Here is a 23,314-nt window from a genome sequence, read left to right as displayed (position 1 = left end):
CGGAGAAAAAAGCGCGTAGCTCAGAGTTTGGTTTCATCTCCGCCACCACAACAACTGGGTCAAAAAATGAAAGTTAAATGACTACGTTACCCATAATGCACTTCGGTATTTTAAATCTGTACCCCTACTTTACCAACATAATCACATCTAAAGATATTATATAATTTTGTGAGTATTAAAAAAACCCAGAAGCTGTTAGTTATAAATGGTGGAGAGGGTTGAAATTCAGACTTAAAGTATTCTGTATTTAAAATAAATAAAAAAACAGGTCACTTAAATGTTTCTAACCTAATTTTGCATCATTCTCTAGACCACCATAGTCACTGTCCTGTACTGTATGTAAGGTTTGTCAAATAAACACATGATGCTCTTTCTCCAGACACCCCAGGCATGTGCAGCTCATAGGCAAGGCCCTGACAACAGCTTCTGTCTGAGAAAGGTAGAATAACTTAATAGACCACTGATTGTGCATTGGTGACAACTAAGACTACAGTAAAAGTGTTTTTCTCTGGCAAATGGCATAACTATTAATCCATTACATTTTTCAACAATAAATAGTTTGACTAAATGGCTGGTTAGATTGAGAGGTGAGGCAGAAAAAAAACAGTTTAACAGAGCGCGCGCGCCCAGCTCCATGGAAGCGCACTTCCGTCCACGCGCACGTCAGCAGGTGCAGACAGAGAGAAGTGGGGTCTCGTGGCTTCATCATCACTGCATCAGAATAACGCCGGTATATAATACTTTTACATCAATATAACATTCTCAGAAGATGGTAGCAAAACAAAGGATCCGTATGGCAAACGAAAAGCACAGCAAAAACATCACGCAGAGAGGCAACGTTGCAAAGACCCTGGTGAGGCGACGCTTTTCTTCAGGCTGTGTGGGTTCCATCGTCAGACGAAAGGAGGTGCAAGCATGATGACACCGATTCAGTTAATCGTCACTGAGAATGGCATCATTTCAAAAAAATGTGACCCATCCATTTCATAATGATAAATTATTAATGGTGTATCTGATGTTATGTTATGGCTCAACTTGGCTGTCGATAACGCTGCTCATCTCTCGTCACATCAGACTCAGCATGTCATATGATTAATTTTAAATCGTTCGGATCAATCACAAACCACAGGGCGCAATGAACGTGAGTTCAAGCCCTTCTCCATGTATTGTTATTCATGGACCATAGGTTAACGTGTTGGTATGTTGATCATTGATGGCTGTATGTTTCCTTTATGGTCTGGTGGTGTTCATGCTCAAACCTGTGGTTTGCCACTCGGTTTACAGCCCGCGATTATCCTGATCAATAATTTCTAAGAAATCAATGCCACGTAGATAACGGTCTAGATTGTCGATTTGGATGGTGTCATCATCTGGTTGTTCAGTCCATAAAGAGAGCCTGAGGTTGTTGATGAACTCTATGGTCCATCTGTATCCTGACCAGGTCCCCCCCCCCCACACACACACACACATACATACATACATACATACATACATACATACATACATACATACATACACACACACACACACATACATACATACATACATACATACATACATACATACATACATACATACATACATACATACATACATACATACATACATACATACATACATACATACATACATACGAACACACACAAAGGATGTATGACAGATGGTGGTAGTGATTATTATGTGACCCTGGAATGTATGTTTCCCTTCCTGTTATGAATAGGTTACACTGTCCTGTATTAGTTTAGAAAGAGATACTGTACACTTTTTAAATTGTGTGCTGTAATAACCTATAGCCTTAGAGAAATGGGAGGTGTGAGTAATTTTACTATGTTGTCATTAGGGATGCACCAATAGGACATTTTTGGCTGATACCGATGTCCGATATTGTCCTTGCCAAGAAAAAACTGATACCGATACCCGAAATGTAACATTTTAGCGCCCTTTTAATCATTCTAGTACAGTTAAATGGTTAACACACACATGGACACACCGGTCTAAGGCACTGCATCTCAGTGCAAGAGGCGTCACTATAGTCCCTGGTTTGAATCCAGGCTGTATCACATCCGGCCGTGATTGGGAGTCCCATAGGGTGGCGCACATTTGGCCCAACGTTGTCTGGGTTTGGCCAGAGTAGGCCGTCATTGTAAATAAGAATTTGTTCTTAACTGACTTGCCTTGTTAATTAAAGGTTACACACACACACACACACCCACAAACCATACCACACTGACAAAAAAGTTATTTTGTTGTCATTTACGTATGTCCCCATTACCAGTGAAACATAATCAAAACCTATTTATTTCACTTACTTGCTGTTTCCTTGTTCATTTGTTCAGTCATTTCAGTCTCAACCAGGATTTCATCATACATGTCAAGCAGTGAAGTTTCAGCTGTCTGTCCGTGGCCTCTCTTCCTCGGTGCTCACAGCTGTGTATGTAACATTTCACGTAAACCCTGTTTCTTGTCTGCATCGAAGTAGCGGTCCTTGTACTTAGCATCTAGTATGGTGGCAACACAGTAAAGAGGCTCAGAGAGAATGCTACCAAATTGCTTGTTCACAGCCTCAAGTACTGTTGTAAGTTTTAACCCCACGGTCTGTATCGGCAGTTTTGTTGAGCAGGTGTTTCAGTGCCATGACAGGGTATCACGTCTGCTGTTTTGTTGAGCAGGTGTTTCAGTGCCATGACAGAGGGTATCACGTCTGCTGTTTTGTTGAGCAGGTGTTTCAGTGCCATGACAGAGGGTATCACGTCTGCTGTTTTGTTGAGCAGGTGTTTCAGTGCCATGACAGAGGGTATCACGTCTGCTGTTTTGTTGAGCAGGTGTTTCAGTGCCATGACAGAGGGTATCACGTCTGCTGTTTTGTTGAACAGGTGTTTCAGTGCCATGACAGAGGGTATCACGTCTGCTGTTTTGTTGAGCAGGTGTTTCAGTGCCATGACAGAGGGTATCACGTCTGCTGTTTTGTTGAGCAGGTGTTTCAGTGCCATGACAGAGGGTATCACGTCTGCTGTTTTGTTGAGCAGGTGTTTCAGTGCCATGACAGAGGGTATCACGTCTGCTGCAGACGCAGTTGGTTCGCTTATTTCTGAAGTCAGTTGTTCGAATGGCGCTAGGAGTGTGTTCATGTTTCCAAGTTTCAAACATGTTCTCAAATGCCACTGAAATGGCAGCAGTGGTATGAGAACCAGCACATTATTGAGCAATACGTCTTTCCTCAGTATGAAATCCTCATCGACCCACTGTGATGTCAGACTCAGCATACTCATGGGGCTGACATCGCTGGCCAAATGTCAGTTGTGGAGCTAATAACAGTTACGCCCATAGCAAGTAGCTCATAGATGTACGTTTCAACAATACTGTGTAACTCCGGTAGGGCAACATCTGAAAAATAGTGTATGCCGGTGCTCGACCAGTCGGCAAAAGCCAACATCATCCACGACAGAGGACAGTTGACTGTCAAGGGCAATGAATTCCATTATCTTGGCGTTAGTGGATTTCGCATTTGAGTTGTCTCGCTGAAATGTTATTACTCTTTTAAATGACTGCTGGACTTGTACTTGTTTAGTTGTTGGAAGTGTAGCGCTTAGTATTTTTCTGCTTTTGTTCTGTGTAGCGCTGTATTTTCCGTGGCGTCATTACATCATCTACCTACGTTATATAGGTATGTACGTCATCTACCTACGTCATATAGGTATGTACCTCATCTACCTACGTTATATAGGTATGTACCTCATCTAGCTACATTATATAGGTATGTACCTCATCTACCTACGCTATATAGGTATGTACCTCATCTACCTACGTTATATAGGTATGTACGTAATCTACCTACGTTATATAGGTATGTACGTAATCTACCTACGTTATATAGGTATGTACGTCATCTACCTGTTATATAGGTATGTGTTCATCTACCTACGTGATAGGTATGCACGTCATCTACCTACATTATATAGGTATGTACCTCATCTACCTACGTTATATAGGTATGCACGTCATCTACCTACATTATATAGGTATGTACCTCATCTACCTACGTTATATAGGTATGCACGTCATCTACCTACGTTATATCGGTATGCACGTCATCTACCTACATTATATAGGTATGTACCTCATCTACCTACGTTATATAGGTATGTACCTCATCTACCTACGTTATATAGGTATGCACGTCATCTACCTACATTATATAGGTATGTACCTCATCTACCTACGTTATATAGGTATGCACGTCATCTACCTACATTATATAGGTATGTACCTCATCTACCTACGTTATATAGGTATGCACGTCATCTACCTACGTTATGTAGGTATGTACGTCATCTACCTACGTTATGTAGGTATGTACGTCATCTACCTACGTTATGTAGGTATGTACGTCATCTACCTACGTTATGTAGGTATGTACGTCATCTACCTACGTTATGTAGGTATGTACGTCATCTACCTACGTTATATAGGTATGCACGTCATCTACCTACGTTATATAGGTATGTACGTCATCTACCTACGTTATGTAGGTATGTACGTCATCTACCTACGTTATGTAGGTATGTACGTCATCTACCTACGTTATATAGGTATGTACCTCATCTACCTACGTTATATCGGTATGTACCTCATCTACCTACATTATATAGGTATGTACCTCATCTACCTACGTTATATCGGTATGTACCTCATCTACCTACGTTATATCGGTATGTACCTCATCTACCTACGTTATATCGGTATGTACCTCATCTACCTACGTTATATAGGTATGCACGTCATCTACCTACGTTATATAGGTATGTACCTCATCTACCTACGTTATATAGGTATGCACGTCATCTACCTACGTTATATAGCTATGTACCTCATCTACCTACGTTATATAGGTATGTACATCATCTACCTACGTTATATAGGTATGCACGTCATCTACCTACGTTATATAGCTATGTACCTCATCTACCTACGTTATATAGGTATGTACCTCATCTACCTACATTATATAGGTATGTACCTCATCTACCTACATTATATAGGTATGTACCTCATCTACCTACGTTATATAGGTATGTACCTCATCTACCTACGTTATATAGGTATGTACGTCATCTACCTACGTTATATAGGTATGCACGTCATCTACCTACGTTATATAGGTATGTACGTCATCTACCTACGTTATATAGGTATGTACCTCATCTACCTACGTTATATAGGTATGCACGTCATCTACCTACATTATATAGGTATGTACCTCATCTACCTACGTTATATAGGTATGTACCTCATCTACCTACGTTATATAGGTATGTACCTCATCTACCTACATTATATAGGTATGTACGTAAGCTTTGATATCAGTTTTGCATTAAACTAGACATTGGGCCAATGTTGGCATTGTTATTGAATATCGTCCTATTCCAATATGCTCACCGATATATCGTGCATCCCTAACTGCTGAATCTAAAGTTACTGTATTTGGTTCCCAATCTATCCACCCTCTAACATTCCTTTTAAGGCTGGCTGATTTGTTCTATTGGTGCTCCTTGAGATGCCTGCTTTTCTTCTGTCAACATTGAATTATGAAACTATACCAGAAATCTTTACCTGCCGTCAACATGACTGCATTGTGTTTTTATTTTACCTTTATTTAACCAGGCAAGTCAGTTAAGAACAAATTCTCATTTTCAATGACGGCCTAGGAACAGTGGGTTAACTGCCTGTTCAGGGGCAGAACGACAGATTTGTACCTTGTCAGCTCGGGGGTTTTGAACTCGCAAACTTCCGGTTACTAGTCCAACGCTCTAACCACTAGGCTACCCTGCCGCCCTGTAAGGTGACACTGTATGGAATAGCTAGCTCACTGGGGGATACAGGTTGTTGTCATTGTATGTATTAGAATGAAGGAAAACTTGGGGTTTACACTGTATATTCTAGATAGCTATTGTGTTTAGAGGTCGACCGATTTGGATTTTTCAACGCCGATACCGATGACGATTATTGGAAGACCAAAAAAAAGCCGATACCGATTAATCAGCCAATTTCTTTTCTAGATGTATTTGTAATAATGACAATTACAACAATACTGAATGAACACTTATTTTAACTTAATATAATACATCAATAAAATAAATTTAGCCTCAAATAAATAATGAAACATGTTCAATTTGGTTTAAATAATACAAAAACAAATTGTTGGAGAAGAAAGTCAAAGTGCAATATGTGCCATGTAAGAAAGCTAACGTTTCAGTTCCTTGCTCAGAACATGAAAACATATGAAAGCTGGTGGTCCATTTTAACATGAGTCTTCAATATTCCCAGGTAAGAAGTTTTAGGTTGTAGTTATTATAGGAATTATAGGACTATTTCTTTCTATACGATTTGTATTTCATATACCTTTGACTATTGGATGTTCTTATAGGCACTTTATTATTGCCAGTGTAACAGTATAGCTTCCATCCCTCTCCTCGCCGCTACCTGGGCTCGAACCAGGAACACATCGACAACAGCCACCCTCGAAGCAGCGTTACCTATGCAGAGCAAGGGGAACAACTACTCCAAGTCTCAAAGCGAGTGACGTTTGAAACGCTATTAGCGCGCACCCTACTAACTAGCTAGCCATTTTACATCGGTAACACCAGCCTAATCTCGGGAGTTGATAGGCTTGAAGTCATAAACAGCGCAATGATTGAAGCATTGTGAAGATCTGCTGGCAAAACGCACGAAAGTGCTGTTTGAATGAATGCTTACGAGCCTGCTGGTGCCTACCATCGCTCGGTCAGACTGCTCTATCAAATCATAGACTTAATTATAACATAATAACACACAGAAATGCGAGCCTTAGGTCATTAATATGGTTGAATCCGGAAACTGTCATTTCGAAAACAAGACGTTTATTCTTTCAGTGAAATACGGAACCGTTCCGTATTTTACCTAAGGGTTGGCATCCCTAAGTCTAAATATTGCTGTTACATTGCACAACCTTCAATGTTACGTCATAATTACGTAAAATTCGGACAAATTAGTTCGCAATGAGCCAGGCGGCCCAAACTGTTGCATATACCCTCCAATGAATGCAAGAGAAGTGACACAATTTCACCTGGTTAATATTGCCTGCTAACCTTTCTTTTAGCTAAATATGCAGGTTTAAAAATATATACTTCTGGATATTGAGCCTAGTGGTAGCCTAGTGGTTAGAGCGTTGGACTAGTAACCGAAAGGTTGCATGTTTGAATCCCCGAGCTGACAACGTACAAATCTGTCGTTCTGCCCCTGAACAGGCAGTTAACCCACTGTTCCTAGGCTGTCATTGAAAATAAGAATTTGTTCTTAACTGACTTGCCTAGTAAAATAAAGGTAAATTTAAAAAAAATGATTTTAAGAAAGGCATTGATGCTTATGGTTAGGTACACGTTGGAGCAACGACAGTCCTTTTTCGCGAATGCGCACCGCATTGATTATATGCAAAGCAGGACACGCTAGATAAACTGGTAATATCATCAACCATGTGTAGTCATATCTAGTGCTTATGATTGATTGATTATTTTTTATAAGATAAGTTTAATGCTAGCTAGCAACTTACCTTGGCTTCTTACTGCATTCGCGTAACAGGCAGGCTCCTCGTGAGTCAGGTGGTTAGAGCGTTGGATGAGTAAGGTTTCAAGATTGAATCTCTGAGCTGACAAGTAAAAATCTGTCGTTCTGCCCCTGAACAAGGCAGTTAACTCACCGTTCCTAGGCCGTCATTGATAATAAGAATGTGTTCTTAACTGACTTGCCTCGTTAAATAAAGTTGTAAAATAAAGAATTCAGCATCCAAAAATACAGATATCTGATTGTTATGAAAACTTGAAATTGGCCCTAATTAATCGGTCGACCTCTAATTGTGTTATCCACAATAATACACACCACCATCAGTAAGCACATGAGTGATGTCCAACTGTATGACATCACCCAGACCAGACCTTGTAATAGCTTATGTTGGTGAGTCATGTGCTACAGGTCTAGACAGCCATGCTAACTCTGCATAACTCAGATTATTATTAGATCCACTCAGGCCTATTCTGGTGTGACTGTGTAAAAAACACCTACACAGTGATGAGGGCAGAGTTTAAAACCTGATCAGAAACTTGCCCTATTCAGCACTTACTCTTGATGTAAGTCTAGAGATAATAACATTGTAAGAACCTTCCTCCCTTGGATGTTTGTTCAACCTGGTTGGTCTTCCTCCACCAAGTTCTGTTTCCTGCAGGGCCATATTCTGCCATGATTTGACCGCCCTTAAACAACGTCTAACCTTGATCGTCATACTAACATTAACCTTATGTCCGACCTTGTGTTCGGTGTGTGTGGCCAACATTAACCAACATTTTGGGGTTTTAAACAACTAATTGACTGACAAAGGTTCAATTATTTGAATTCCATTTTTTTTATATGAGCACAATGTGCACATTATACAATTTCTCTAGAGATAAATCAGATCATGCCCAACTGTGAATTGTAGTTTCCAACAGGCCAATATTCTACATAGAAAACGTGGTAATTAACTACAATTACCGTATTCCATTGCAGCTGACTTTAAAGGCGAATTGAGACTGATTGATCTACAAATCATCTTGCATCCTAAATAACTACTCAATATTATTTGTAGATTAGTCAGTCTGTCACAATTTACCCATGATACACCACAGTTTTGAAGCTATCGAATGCGTCCCATGTGTTTCTTTTATGCCTGCTACATTCGGTTAATGTGGGGAAGACACGGAGAGAGAGGAAAGTGGGATTGAGAGCTGTTGCTTTGCGAGGCGTCTACCTGAAAATGGATGATCTAAGTGATTGGTAGTTGGTATTCAGCAGTCATGAAAGTGTTCCTTATTTACTTTTAAGAACTACTAAAATAGAGATTTTGTCAGACATCATAGGCAGCCGCTCTATAGAGATGAGATGATGACTTGGAATGAAATAAAGTCATCAAATAAAACAAATGTAATATACACAAATATTTTATTAATGTAATGTGAATAACTGATGGTCAATAAGTGATAAGGAGTAAAGGTCAGATTTTCTACAGCAGTGTTGTGGCGAGTGTAGTGCGCTATTCCATTGTGCTGGAAAGGAAATGTAGCCAAGGAGGACTTAAACAACCTTGACAAAATCATCAAGAAAGCCAGTGCTACAATTTGCTGCAGCCTGGAATCAATGCGGGACATGTTTATAAAAAGGCTGCAAGCAAAAACACACATGATCATGGACAATGACACACACCCACTCCACCCTCACGCAACACAGGAGGATAAGCTTCAGTAGCAGGTTCGTCCTGCGCAGAAGTTCCACAGAGGTTTAGATGGCCATTTTTACCCACAGCCATGAGGCTTTATAACGAGTGTAATTGATTAACATTTTGATGTCTTCCTATTGTGAACAGTGTTTTTGCTTGTTTTTCCTCCTGAGTAAGATAGAAAACAGCACTTGAAATTGACTTTATTATTTTACAGATACTGAGGTGCATGTACTTTCATGTGTCAATGTGTTTTTTTAATGTGTCCGTCATTGTTACGTGTCCTGTCCTTGTAAGTTATTGATGATGCATGCTGTGATAAAACAATTTCCCAATTTGGGATTACTAAATGAATACCCTACTCTGCCATCATGGGACTTTTAGGAAATGTTTTATTCTGTGTTGTTACAGCATTCAACCCACATAATACATAGTGCATGTAATGTTTAAAACAATTATTGAAACAAATCGAAAACCATGATAATTTGTAATAATCGAAACTGAACCGACCTCAAATGGCACTAATTGCTCAGCACTAAAGACAACCCATATCACATAGTGAAGTTTTAATGACATTTGACCTATATGTCTCAGTGGTTGAACATTGTTGTTTTCTCTCCCCACTCCCTCTCAGCGACCTCAGGAGGAGAAGTACCCCGTGGGGCCGTGGCTCCTGGCTCTGTTCGTCTTCGTCGTCTGTGGATCAGGTAATGCCCAGATTCTGTGGAGATGTGTGAGAGAACTGTGGAAACTCATTCATTCAATCAGGAGTTCAACTTTCTGTTTCACATTAGCCTTGATATTACTCACGTAGGGAACTAACCAGATTTCAGTTTCTCTTCAGTTCCTGCTCAGGGACTTCACCTGACTGGATGTTGTTCTGTGTAACAGCAGCCACTTTCTCTCTCAGCCATTTTTCAGATCATCCAGAGCATCAGGATGGGAATGTGATCCAGAGGCCCCACCAGACTCCCCTTTCCCCCTCACACCCCTTCACCAGACCTGGGGCTGCTCGCCACCCTACGTTCCTAACACCTCCAGGAGGACAGCTCTTTGTCCATCAGGGCAGGCCTGGGAGAGGAATGGACCTCCCCCCTTCCCCCCTGCCATCCTCGATCACATTTACAGAGTTCCAGGGCAGGAAGATGAAAGCTTTTCTACTGACAGTTTGAACCACAACAACTGGCTGGATGAACCTTGTACAGTGTGTCTTATACCTGCTCATATGTGTGAGTGTACGTGTGTGTGAGAGAGTGTGTGCAGTCCAAGATGTGACTGGCTGCTGACGATGTGCCATACTGCTGTGTTTCTATATTTATCTGTGTTGCGTGAGAACCTTTTTTTAAATAAATGTGACTTTGTTTGGGAAATGTCTGGTTTCAGTTCCACTTTGGCTGCTCCTATCCCAGTGCATGTTGTCTGCAAATGAAGCCTGTTTACATTGTGGTTAATTTGGGGATTCCTAGCTATTTGTTTCCTGGTGTGTGTACAGTATGTGTTATATACAGTGCAATCGGAACGTATTCAGACCCCTCGACTTTTTCCACATTGTTAAGTTAGTCTTATTCTAAAAAATTATTATTTTTTTAATCCTCAGCAATCGACACACAATACCCCATAATGACAAAGCGAAAATTGGTTTTAATACATTTTTGCTAAATTAATTACAAATAAAAAACAGAAATACCTTATTTACAAAAATATTCAGACCCTTTGCTGTGAGACTCGAAATTGAGCGCAAATGCATCCTGTTTCCATTTATCATCCATGAGATGTTTCTTTAACTTGATTCGAGTCAACCTGTGGTAAATTCAATTGATTGAATATGATTTGGAAAGGCACACACTTGCCTATATAAGGCCGGACAGTTGACAGTGCATGCCAGAGCAAAAACCAAGCCATGAGATCGAAGGAATTGTCCATAGAGCTCAGAGACAGGATTGTGTCGAGGCACAGATCTGGGGAAGGGTACCAAAACAATGTTGCAGCATTGAAGGTCCCCAAGAACACAGTGGTCTCTAAATGAAAGAAGTTTGGAACTACCAAGACTCTTCCTAGAGCTGACCACCTGGCCAATCTGAGCAATCGGGGGAGAAGGGCCTTGGGCAGGGACGTGACCAAGAACCTGATGGTCACCCTGACAGACATCCAGAGTTCCTCTGTCGAAATGAGAGAACCTTCCAGAAAGACAACCATCTCTGCAGCACTCCACCAACCAGACGGATGCCACTCCCCAGTAAAAAGCACATGACAACCCGCTTAATTTGCCAAAAGGCACCTAAAGGACTCTCAGACCATGAGAAACCAGATTCTCTGGTCTGATAAAACCAAGATTGAACTCTTTGGCCTTAATGCCAAGCGTCACGTCTGGAGGAAACCTGGCACCATCCCTTCGGTGAAGCATGGTAGTGGCAGCATAATGCTTTGGGGATGTTTTTCAGTGTCAGGGACTGGGAGACTAGTCAGGATTGAGGGAAAGATTAACGGAGCAAAGTGCAAAGAGATCCTTGATGAAAACCTGCTCCAGAGTGCTCAGGACCTCAGACTGGGATGAAGGTTCATCTTCGTACAGGACAACGACCCTAAGCACACAGCTAAGACAACGCAGGAGAGGCTTTGGAACAAGTCTCTGAATGTCCTTTAGTGGCCCAGCTAGAGCCCGGACTTGAACCCAATTGAACATCTCTGGAGAGACCTGAAAATAGCAGTGCAGCGGCTCTCCCCATCCAACCTGATAGAGCTTGAGAGGATCTGCAGAAAAGAATGGGAGAATCTCCCCAAATATAGGTGTGCCAAGCTTCTAGCATCATACGCAAGAAGACTCTAGGCTATAATTGCTGCCAAAGGTCCTTCAACAAAGTACTGAGTAGAGGGTCTAAATACTTAATGTAAATGTGATATTTCAGTTTTGTATTAATACATTTGCTAAAATTTTGTCATTATGGGGTATCGTGTGTAGATTGATGAGGGGAAAAAAACAACAATTTAAACAATTTTAGAATAAGGCTGTAACGTAACAAAATGTGGAAAAAGTCAAGGTGTCTGAATACTTTCCAAATGCACTGTAACTTATCATCATGGAACCGCACCCTTGCGGAATGCAGGTGTCTAAATTCTAGGTGTTAAAGTACCATGACTAATTACCAGGATTCTAATGTCATGCCCTTTCTCCAACTAACATACAGTAAGTATCTGTATGAAACGGGTATGTCTTATTACTCAGCTTCTCAACCTTATGTCTCCTGGAGTGGAAAAAGTACCCAATAGTCATACTTGAGTAAAAGTATAGATACCTTAATAAAAAATAACTAAAGTAAAAGTTAGTCACCCAGTAAAATATCAGTTGAATAAAAGTTTTGAAGTATTTGGTTTCAAATCAACTTTTGATACTTAAGTTTATGTCATTTCTAAAATATACTTAAGTATCAAAAGTAAAAATATACATAATTTAAAATTCCTTATATCAAGCAAGCCAGACGGCACAAATATGTATTTTTTTTATTTTAAATTATGGATAGCCAGGGGCACACGCCTACACTCAGACATAATTTACAAAGGAAGTGTTCGTGTATAGTGAGTCCGCCAGATCAGAGGCAGTAAGGATGACCAGGGATGTCCTCTTGATAATTGTGTGAATTTGACCATTTTCCTGTCCTGATAAGCATTAAAAATGTAACTAGTACTTTTGGATGTCAGGGAAAATGTATGGAGTAAAAAGTATATTATTTTCTTTAGGAATGTAGTGAAGTAAAATTTAAAACAGTACAGATACCCCCAAAAACTACTTAAGTAGTACTTTAAAGTATTTTTACTTAAGTACTTTACACAATTGGTCTCCCCAAACCATCCTACTTCAAGGCAAGTGGCAGATCTTCATTTGAATAGAATGCTGTTCAGTGAGGTGTGGAGTTATACAATCGCTGTTTGTTCACATGAATCATCAGCCTGAGCAAGGCGCTTTTCATTCCCAGTTGTTCGGGAGTTGGGGTGATTTGTGGACCATGTAATCTATGCAGCTGCTAGCTAAGGCCGACCCTGGTGAAAAGCAGGAAGCAAGGAAGAGCTCAACCAATAGCTCGCAGTATACAGGCAGTGCAGCAGTCTGTTTCATATATTCTTCAGTGTACAGTAAGATGATGTTGCTCGAGTCCAGACACTGATCTTAGGCCAGTTTTACATTTCCCCTCCATAATGGTTAAAGGGTGACTTCCTGAGTTGGCCTCGTTTTAGGTTTGGTTCATGCTAGCGGCCATGACTGAATTCAAACATGAGTTGGTTTCGGGGTGTGGTTTGATGTGGGTGTCTTGTGTGTGTTCGCAGTTGGGAATAGTTAACCAAATCATTTTGCCAATTAGCTTCAACCAGGCTGGTGTGTGATCGTGAAAAAGTTGGTTTGACTTTGGCAGGGTTGGGTAGGTTACTTTCTAAATGTAATCCGTTACAGTTACTAGTTACCTGTCCAAAATTGTAATCAGTAACGTAACATTTGGATTACCCAAACTCAGTAACAATCTGATTACATTTAGTTACTTTTAGATTACTTTCCACATAAGAAGCACTAGAAGACGACAAATATGTATGTTACTAAGTGAACAACGTCTATTGCAGGATAAATCAATGTTAAAGTTTACATAGCTGGCCATATATGGATGTTACATTTTAATTTATGGGTTGGTTATATAGACTTCTTCTCACCCATCGCTTTCTACTACATATAACAACACGATTAAATTATATCTTTACAATAAAAACCAAAGATCTTCAAGAATAGGATTTGGAATATGGAAGCATAGATTATTTTACCTGAGCATAAGCCCAAAACGAAGGACTTATTTGCCAGTCCTACTCTGTTTATGATTTTGTTGTCATAGTGGACTGAATGGGCTCATTGCTTCGAGTTGAAAATAAATGCTGCGCTTATGGAATGGCATGAGCTGAACACTACTGAAATTGTATATGTGAAATAATGATTTTACATGTGAAAAATGAATGCCATATGCTGCATTTGCTATAGGCCTATTGTTTACCTTTTTGTTGGTGACACTTTGATATCTTGATAATATGCAGCTATTTATAGGGCAAATCCAGATGGAACAACAACAAAATGGGCATCCCGCCTCTGAGGGATGGCCCTGGAGAAATGTAACCACTCTCAGATTAATAGACAGAGCTATGGATGCAAGGACCATCCATGATATCAAAATGATTGTTTTAACCATGTTATGCTATGCATTTAAAATGTTGGAGAAACATTGGAGAAAAACAAGGTTATATTTTGCAGTGGGAGAACTTGCACAATTGGTGGCTGACTAAATACTTTTTGCCCCACTGTATATCCGTATCGCAGTAGACTACACCACTGCATAATCTTTGGATGCTGACAGCAGTCACACGATTGGAAGACATAGCTTGGACTGTAGCCTACAAAAGCCTATTCTTTCTCTTTTCCCACAAATGATCAAACACATTTAGTGTCATCATAGTTGTCTCTGACTTGTCGTCAGACTCGCAAACATCCTTTCTGAATTTTAAAAGTAATCCTCTCAGTAGTCATCTAGGTTTTCAAACGTTTCTGGAACCTGATTACAATATTTTTGCTGGTTACAGATTACAGTTCCTGTTTTTTTTTTAAACCTTTAAATGTAAGGCTTTACAAAAACACAGTAACGGTTATCCATAACCAGCAAAAATATGCAACCCTGGACTTTAGGTAGCCCCTCTCTAGGGATAGTCAGGGGCCGTCAATACATTACACAATGTAAAATGGGAGAATATTTTCATGTTGCACATCTTTTAGTTGTTTCATTAAACACTTTCAATATTTGGATAAGAATTTCTACAATTTATAGTTGGTTTGATGTTTTTAAGTCATTGAAATTTGGAGATATTAACCTTTTAAAATATTGTAAATTGTGTCATTTACTGCTGGTTCCTAACTAGACCCATAGGGATATCGAATGTCCGACCAAATTGACCATGGGCATTACCATCGGCTGCGCTCCTAATTGATTACTTGGGTGCTGCAAGCTGTGGGCAGGAACAAAATAAACTCACAAAAAACTGTTACGCCACCTTTCATTTCGTGACAAAAATATTTCTATCCTCTCGCAAATCTCACGAGACAGACTTTGACAAAAAATATCCTACGGATTCAAAATTATTTAAACTACATATGTAAAATAAGGTTATCTATTTAACCATAGAAGCATGAATCGCAAGAAGAGACATGAACAAGTGGATTCTGATTCCTTAAACATTTTTATTGAAAGTTGTGAAGTGCAACTGTAATTGTATTATGTATGTCTACAATACCTCATCTGGTTTGAGGAAACATGCACAGAACATGAGCGTACAACTTATACATAGAATGCAAAAAATCAATTTGTTTTTCTTTATGATATTCAGAGTACGGTGTTTGTTAAGTTAAAGAGTTGATCAGGAAGTACTTCACCGTCAAAAAATGAAAACAAATGAAAAATTCACGAGGGGTGCAATACTTCAAATAATTTCAAGTGAACAATGGTTTACAGTAACCGTTAATGTTGTAACCCAGGATATGAATAGTGGATACAGTCGTCTGTCTGTTAAATAACCTCCACAGCTCGCCATACTCCTGAATTACAGCATTATAAAGAGACTGCACAAATCTTCAGGCCAGCCCATTACTAGCTCCCTCTTCATTTGTACTTCACCTACATAGCATCTGGTCTTCTCTCCTTATACCACTATATTACACAGTACTTACACTAAATATACAGAGATATACATAATGTGGAAAGGCCATCAACTCATCTTTGAAAATGCAGCTTAGCCTAACATCTTAACCCCTCAGCTTCATTACATGAATAGAGAATCCACCAAGATAACAGGGTGCAAGGCTGAAGGGCTCAAACTTAAATACAGGGAAAAACCCTCATTATCACTATCCTGCCTCTAATAAGCAAATGTAGGCTACAACTCCCTTCAACCTCACAGTTAAAATGATGACGTCAATGGAAGTGTCGTGTTCTCCCTCTAGACCCCCTCTCCTCTCGCCCCATGCCAGATGGGGACTATTACACGATGATAAATCCTCACAGATTATTGAAGTTGTCACAATGAGAGATGCTCTATTCTCCGTCTGTCCCTCTCTGTATCGCGCAGAAAAAAAGAGAACAGCTGCATTTATGTACATTATTAGGATTCAGCGAAGCATGGTGACTCCCATCACCATCTCCCTCCCTCCATTGTTACCACTGAAGTCGACATCACCTGAAATCCATTGATACAGGCACAGTGATTCTATGTTCACTTTTTTGTTTGTTAAGTTTTTCTTCCATGTATTTTTGGGCAATGTTCATTCTCCTATAACAGCCTCCTTTTCTCCTCTCATAGGCAGATTGTCTTTGATAGTGTGTTTTAAAGCGCCTTGAAACGACGACACCACCCGCCGCCGCTCCCAGAGTTAAATATGTGCAAATTCTTGTCTTAACAGCGTAGCCTCCTGCAGTGGAGGCCTGGTTGTTCTGCAGTGTTAGAACAGAATATGTCTGAGGACAGTCAGTCAGACCCTGGTTGGTCGATAGGTTGCTTCATCCACCCCTCCCCCGGGGTAGGCGGTGATGCTATGCGGAGGGTCCAGAATTGTGTGAGGTTGGCTGCAGTTGGGTTGGGGGTAGGGCTGGTGCCTGGGTCGGTGGCTGTGTGGAGGTGGGAGGGGAGCCCGCCTGGGTCTGAGCCTGGAATTGAGCCATCTGCTCTGGGCTGGCCAGGGTCTTCAGAAGGCTGTTCTCCTGCTCAAGCTGCGAGTTCCTCTCAATCAGCTCCTTGATCTGCTCCTTCAGAACCTCCACTTCCTCCCTCACTGCGTACATCAGGTGGCTCTTCACCAGGTCCTAAAGGCACAGAGAGGAACGGAAAACACAGTTTAACATGGCAATAATTACACATACAAAAAAAACACAACGGCTGTATGGCTCAGTTGGTAGGGAATGGCACTTTATAACACCAGGATTGTGGGTTTGATTCCTGAAGCCAACCATAAATGAAATGCATAATGTTACCAAAATCACAAACAAACAAAAAATATTTTTTAAGTTTGTGTTGTGTTTTTCAAATGACCTTAAACATATATCATACTCTTGATATGAAAGATGTAAGCATAGCATTACTGCTGGCCTTTCTATGAGAATTACTATGTAATATGTACTATGTACTATGTTGAACATGTGGTGAAAACATGTGGTGAAAATCAAAAGAAAGATTATGTAGATTATAAAACAAATAGTCCTAGTGTCTAACCCTCCCCTTCCTCTGAAACCAGGACGCAACGTCACCAAACACACAAAATGGCCGGCCCACATATAGGCTTTAGCCAATCGGAGCCCGCGATATTTATACCCAGGCGTCAAAGACTTTGTATGCCTAGCAACAACCGCAAGCCAAGCACAGGATGGCGTGTGAAAGAGAGCGTCCTCAGCAGGCGGGGATCTAGGGACAATAAAATATTAGAACCATGAGGAACTGAAAATAAAAGTCTGCACGCACGCTCATCTCCCTGTGTCAACGAGTTTATTCAAATAAATGGTAGCTTCAGGTAGAAATCGAAACTGAATCCTTACTACAGATTACACAAATTAAAAATAAAGCGATTGTGCTACCACGGTAAACTGGATGGTAAAAGTGCATGTCATATTGATACGAATGTCAATGATGATACATGGCTAACGTTAATGTCCCCATAGATACACTTTGGCAAACGACGTATTAAACTGACGTCAAGGCACATAACACCATATGCTGCTACATAGTTGCCAGAGCATCAAGGTATTCACGAGCCATCATCTATGTAACAGCGCCAAAAAAAAGTGGTTACAAAGAAACGAGGAAATCAAGAGCGACATGTTTCAACTGCAGTAGTAGGCATTTTGCAAAGGTAACCAGCAATACGTCTGTATTTTGCGTGACTTCCCAGTTCTGCTCGGTTACGTGGTTATGTAATCCATTCATTAAACTGACTGATGCAACGTTTTCTTCTGAACTGATCATTCTCCGCATGTGTCCTTCGATATACGTTATACATGCATGTGATTTATGTAGTATAGATGGCAGACAAGAAAGGTGAGTTAATATAATATATCAACTTACCATAGCCTGTTCGATTTTGTTGTCTATGGCCACCACACTGGCCCCTGACGAACTGAAAGAATGAAAAGAAAAATGTCTTAACACACTGCATCATCGGTAAGAATGAATGATTAAATGGTAGGCATACTGTCAATGTTACAGATCTAATACCAGCTATTTCAATACACAGTGGAATACAGTATAAATATCCGTATACAGGTGACCACTTCCGCTAAAGACCATTCTGGAGCAAAGTGTTCTGGGTGTACTGAAATGACCGTAGACAATATGCCTCCCAAATAATAAGAATATGTTATTTCATTGTCATCCATGTAAAAATTAACCATGGGTGGTGTACACATTTAAGGAACAGCATCTCCCGAGCCAACAGTAAGCGAAGCCAACCCAGAAATGCATCATGACGACAAGTCACATTTTCTCTTACTGAACCCAATAAAAAAATGGCAGCATCATTAGGCTATACTTGTATTTCATTGATGTTACAGTCCTCTATAATAGATTGACTCCGTGTATAAACGAAGGTTTCTTTCGGCATACAGACTATATAAACTGCCCACACTAAGCATCCTTCTTGCAGCAAGTCATAGCTATATTTACCTATTGTCGAGCCTGACAGGCGAACTATCCGCGCTCAGCAACGAAGATAAAAATGAAATAGAAAAATTCCTTAACTGGCAAACACCGAGATCCATCGCCACTGTTGTATAGCACGGAGTATTCATGCTATATCACAGATAAACTAAGCTTTAACCAACGGAAAACTCGACGTTTATCGTGTATCACATTCTCTACTTCCGTGGTTCGGAGAGGCGGTATTAGGCACTTAGTGTCCCGTCAGAAAATCATCCTATCCCGGGGAGCCTGTACATCTTCCGCTGCACCACAAAGAATATCCAAGGTCAGTTCATCGCAGCAGAAAATCTGCAGCCTGGAACATTTGCATAATTTATCTAAGAAAAACAGTGCTCCGATGTTGCCCATTGGTGGAGAGATACTGATATTAGCATAATCCATGTAGGAACGCCCCTACCTGAGGCTCAGCCGACACATTATCATAAATTATTCAGAGATGCGCCCTCACCCGCCGAAACTGGGAAAAACCGGATGAGATGAGGAACACAACAGTCCCTCCAAGACACAAAGGGATGTTTACTTGTCGAGAATTATGCTACCAACAATTGGCTGAATACCATGAATGCCTGGCAGCCACAACACGAGAAAGGTGAAAATGAACGGATGTATTTTGTGCATTTACAACAACCAAAATGACTGTAAACCGATAAACAAAATCTAAAGAATGCATTCACATATAGTAGAAAATAACCTTTCAAGACCCTTGCAGGTGCAAAAACAAAACACTTCAATGTTAACATACCACCCCCTGGCGGTTACTATGAGAACAAGAGTCCCACACAAGACAAGGATCAAATCAAATTGTCACATACGCTGAATACAACAGGTGTAGACTTTACTGTGAAATGGTTACTCATGAGCCCTTTCCCAACAATGCAGAGTTAAAATGTATGAAAAGTGACAGACAGTGTTTACTCCAACAATTAAGAAAATACCCAATAACAACAAGTGAACAGATTCATTCAGATCTCTTCCATCACAAGTTGTGTATGTGTGCCTGGGTCACAGGATTGCCAGACAGACTATAGATGAGTCAGACACTAACCCAATTCACGTGAGGGAAGCCCTCCATCCATCATGCCTCAAATTACTGAGACAAGCCAGAGACACATGTGCTACATTTTTTAGTTCTTCAGAAATTAGGAGAAGAGATGTTGTGCGTCAGTCTCCAAACAAAAACAATGTAGCCTCACAAAAGACCTATTGACTGTGAGCAAATCACTAAGAAGTGGGTAAGTGACTTGACTGGCAAGATGGATAGTGGATCATTTTATAAATGTTCTGGAAAAGACAATGCTAGAAAAACTTAGAAACTGAACCAGTGTTTTCCAATCATCTCATTGAGCACCCCAAGCCTTTACACTTATTTTCTGTATTCCAGAACTAGCAAAGTTGATCCAAAGTGGTCACCTAATCGTCAATCACATCATTCAATAAATTAGCCATGTACAATTCATCACAGGGTTTTTTATGGTACAAAAAGGTGCTTAAGGTGGCAGGTGTGGCACGGGGGTGGCTGAATTTTACAGAACATTTCTCTATGGAGCTGAGATAGATTTTTTCAGTTTTAAAGCACATTACCTGCAATTCTACACATTTTGCCATACAGCTGAGAGAAAATGTTGCAATTTTAAAACATTTCATGCAATTCTACAAATGGAGCCGAGAGAACATTTTTCAGTTTAAAATCAAATTTCTGTTTCTTTGCTCACTTCCTCGTATTTACAGACTCAGAAACTATGTTATAGGCTAGTGCCTGTGGCTTCTCCCTGACCCCAAGCTATAGCTAGTCTTTAGATATTTTCAGTCTGAAGTAAGAGATGTCCATTAACTCAATTAAGGGGTTGGTTTTAAATAGCACTTGTTCAGATGCTCCAAGCACTTTTTATTGTATGGGGCAAAAAAACACCTCAGTGTAGCAAGCAACTGGGTGATGTCATGGTAGCCATAATACAACTGGTTGTTTGGATCCTGGATGCTGATTGGACAAGCAGCGTTTCAAGCCGTGGTGTATTGGCCATCACAGACACACCTATGCCTGCTAACAGTTCCATCTGAAAATTATCACTGCGCCTCCATAAGAATATCATGTTAATGTTGCGGTCTGAATCATCTCTTGTATTTATATCAACTTCCACATTATTTCCCCTTGCTTCCAGCCTAGCATGTAGTTTGGTACAGCGGGGTTAATATAAGCCACGCTATCTGCCTGTCCGACCTCGGGAAACAATGTTTCACTTTTGAATTTAGATCTCTGTAGTACCATACATAGAGTGAATGGTGCCAGACAACTTTGTCTGAGCCAATGGAAATTACACATCGTCATTATCACGGGACATATCCAAATAAATGCCAAAAGAAAAAAAACTGAAACGGAAATGCAGCTTGTGTATACCGACATCCCAGGTTCAACTTTTGACGTGACTGAGTTAGCGGAATTTGGCTGGCTAGCGAGCAAGTGACAAGAAAGATATCCAGCCTGCGTACCATTTTGTTTAGAACGGACGACCAGTCTTTTTGCACAGCAACTATTATGTCCGTACTATGTCTTCTGGTGAAGGAATTAAACGTTATCAGCTCATTTACTTATCAAATTAACATTGATGAAAATATGCAATTCATTGTAATTGAATAAAAGCAATAAGGCTATCACGTTGGGCTGAATAACATTTACCTGTGATTGTATTGATGATACAGCATTGCCGCTTGTGCCTTATTAATTTTACGCCAGAGAAAGCTCATCACACATCAGACAACCACACTGGGTTCAACTCCTATCAGCTAAAAACAAGAAGAAGCTGCTCCAGTGGGCACGTGATCACCAACTCTGGACAATTGAGTGGAAAAACATTGCCTGGTCCGATGAATCCCGGTTCTTGTTGCGTCAGGATCTGACTTAAGCAATATGATTCAATGGCCCCATCCGGCCTGGTGTCAATGGTACAGGCTGGTGGCAGTGGCATGGGGAATGTTTTCCTGGCGCACGTTAGGCTCCTGGATACCAATTGAGCAACATTTCCATGCCCCAAAGAATTCAGGCTATGTTGGAGGAAAAGGTGGGTTCGACCTGGTACTAGATGGGTGTACCTCAAACTGGCCACTGAGTGCAAGTCAAATAAATATACTTTTTCTTGTTATATAACTTCAGTACTAGGATGTACAGAATACGCATGGACATGCCTTGCTCATCACAGAAGTTACAGTAAAGGCCTAAAGGTTGTCTTTAAATATGACATTTGTGGTAATCCATCTACAGTAACTGTCAGTAAAATAGCCTGGAGTTAGTCAAAGAAAAAGCTTCTGTTCTTTGGCTAAAAGTTTTGTCTGAAAAAATGATTGAGTGAACCATACAACAGTAGTGTAGAAATCCTAGTTTCTATATTCATTAGAATGCAAACCAAACTGTCGTTTTATAATGATGTGGATGAGCATTATGGCTGGCCTACATATGTACAGCAGACAAGGACCTCAGAATTGTTTTTGTAGACCTCCACAAGTCTGGTTCATCCTTGGGAGCAATTTCCAAACGCCAGAAGGTACAATGCTCATCTGTACAAACAATAGTACGCAAGTATAAACACCATGGGACCATGCAGCCGTCACACCGCTCTGGAAGTAGACAGGTTCTGTTTCCGAGAGATGAACGTACTTTGGTGCGAAAAGTGCAAATCAATCCCAGAACAACAGCAAATAACCATGTGAAGTTGCTGGAGAAATCAGGTACAAAAGAATCTAGGGACTGGTGCACTTCACAAAATAGATGGCTACATGAGGCAGGAAAATTATGTGGATATATTGAAGCAACATCTCAAGACATCAGTCAGGAAGTTAAAGCTTGGTCGCAAATGGGTCTTCCAAATGGACAATGACCCCAAGCATACTTCCAAAGCTGTGGAAAATTGGCTTAAGGACAACAAAGTCAAGGTATTGAAGTGGCGATAACAAAGCCCTGACCTCAATCCTATCGAACATTTGTGGGCAGAACTGAAAAAGTGTGAGCACACTGGCTCAGTTACACCAGCTCTGTCAGGAGGAATAGGCCAAAATTCACCCAACTTACTGTGGGAAGATTGCGGAAGGCTACCCGAAACGTTTGACACAAGCTAAACAATTTACAGGCAATGCTACCAAATACTAATTGAGTGTATGTAAACTTCTGACCCACTGGGAATGTGATGAAATAAATAATAGCTGAAATAAATCACTATTATTCTGACATTTCACATTCTTAAAATAAAGTGGTGATTCTAACTGACCTAAGACAGGGAATTTTTA

General features: G+C 40.4%; 2 protein-coding genes across 5 annotated transcripts in view; one reads left to right on the top strand and one right to left on the bottom strand.

The window, feature by feature from the left end:
- The first annotated feature begins 642 nt into the window (after positions 1–642).
- LOC135546977 (stress-associated endoplasmic reticulum protein 2) lies at positions 643–10,643 on the top strand. 2 transcript variants are annotated; one of them, XM_064975539.1, is made up of 3 exons: positions 643–853; positions 9,915–9,987; positions 10,191–10,643. In XM_064975539.1, exons 1-3 carry the CDS (start codon positions 770–772, stop codon positions 10,229–10,231), a joined length of 198 nt encoding a protein of 65 aa, XP_064831611.1. In that variant the 5' UTR covers positions 643–769; the 3' UTR covers positions 10,232–10,643. The 2 variants fall into 2 exon arrangements, with proteins under 2 accessions (XP_064831611.1, XP_064831610.1); XM_064975538.1 differs by having other exon boundaries at positions 643–907.
- A 4,876-nt stretch (positions 10,644–15,519) lies between these two features.
- LOC135547496 (TSC22 domain family protein 1-like) overlaps positions 15,520–23,314 on the bottom strand; it is an 87,726-nt gene continuing 79,931 nt past the window's right edge. For 2 of the 3 annotated variants that reach the window (XM_064976565.1, XM_064976567.1), the window contains exons 2-3: positions 18,407–18,458; positions 15,520–17,154 (exon numbers count right to left, since the gene is read on the bottom strand). In XM_064976565.1, the coding sequence (XP_064832637.1) occupies positions 16,885–17,154; positions 18,407–18,458 (322 nt within the window). In that variant the 3' untranslated portion in view covers positions 15,520–16,884. Of the gene's footprint in view, positions 17,155–18,406; positions 18,459–19,003; positions 19,495–23,314 lie in introns of those variants that run through there. The other variant, XM_064976566.1, reaches the window with a different exon arrangement.

The sequence above is a fragment of the Oncorhynchus masou genome, chromosome 10 (assembly GCF_036934945.1).
Source record: "Oncorhynchus masou masou isolate Uvic2021 chromosome 10, UVic_Omas_1.1, whole genome shotgun sequence".
NCBI lineage: Eukaryota > Metazoa > Chordata > Actinopteri > Salmoniformes > Salmonidae > Oncorhynchus > Oncorhynchus masou.
The sequence above is the reverse complement of the archived record's forward strand: the minus strand, read 5'-3'. Positions and strand labels throughout refer to the sequence as shown.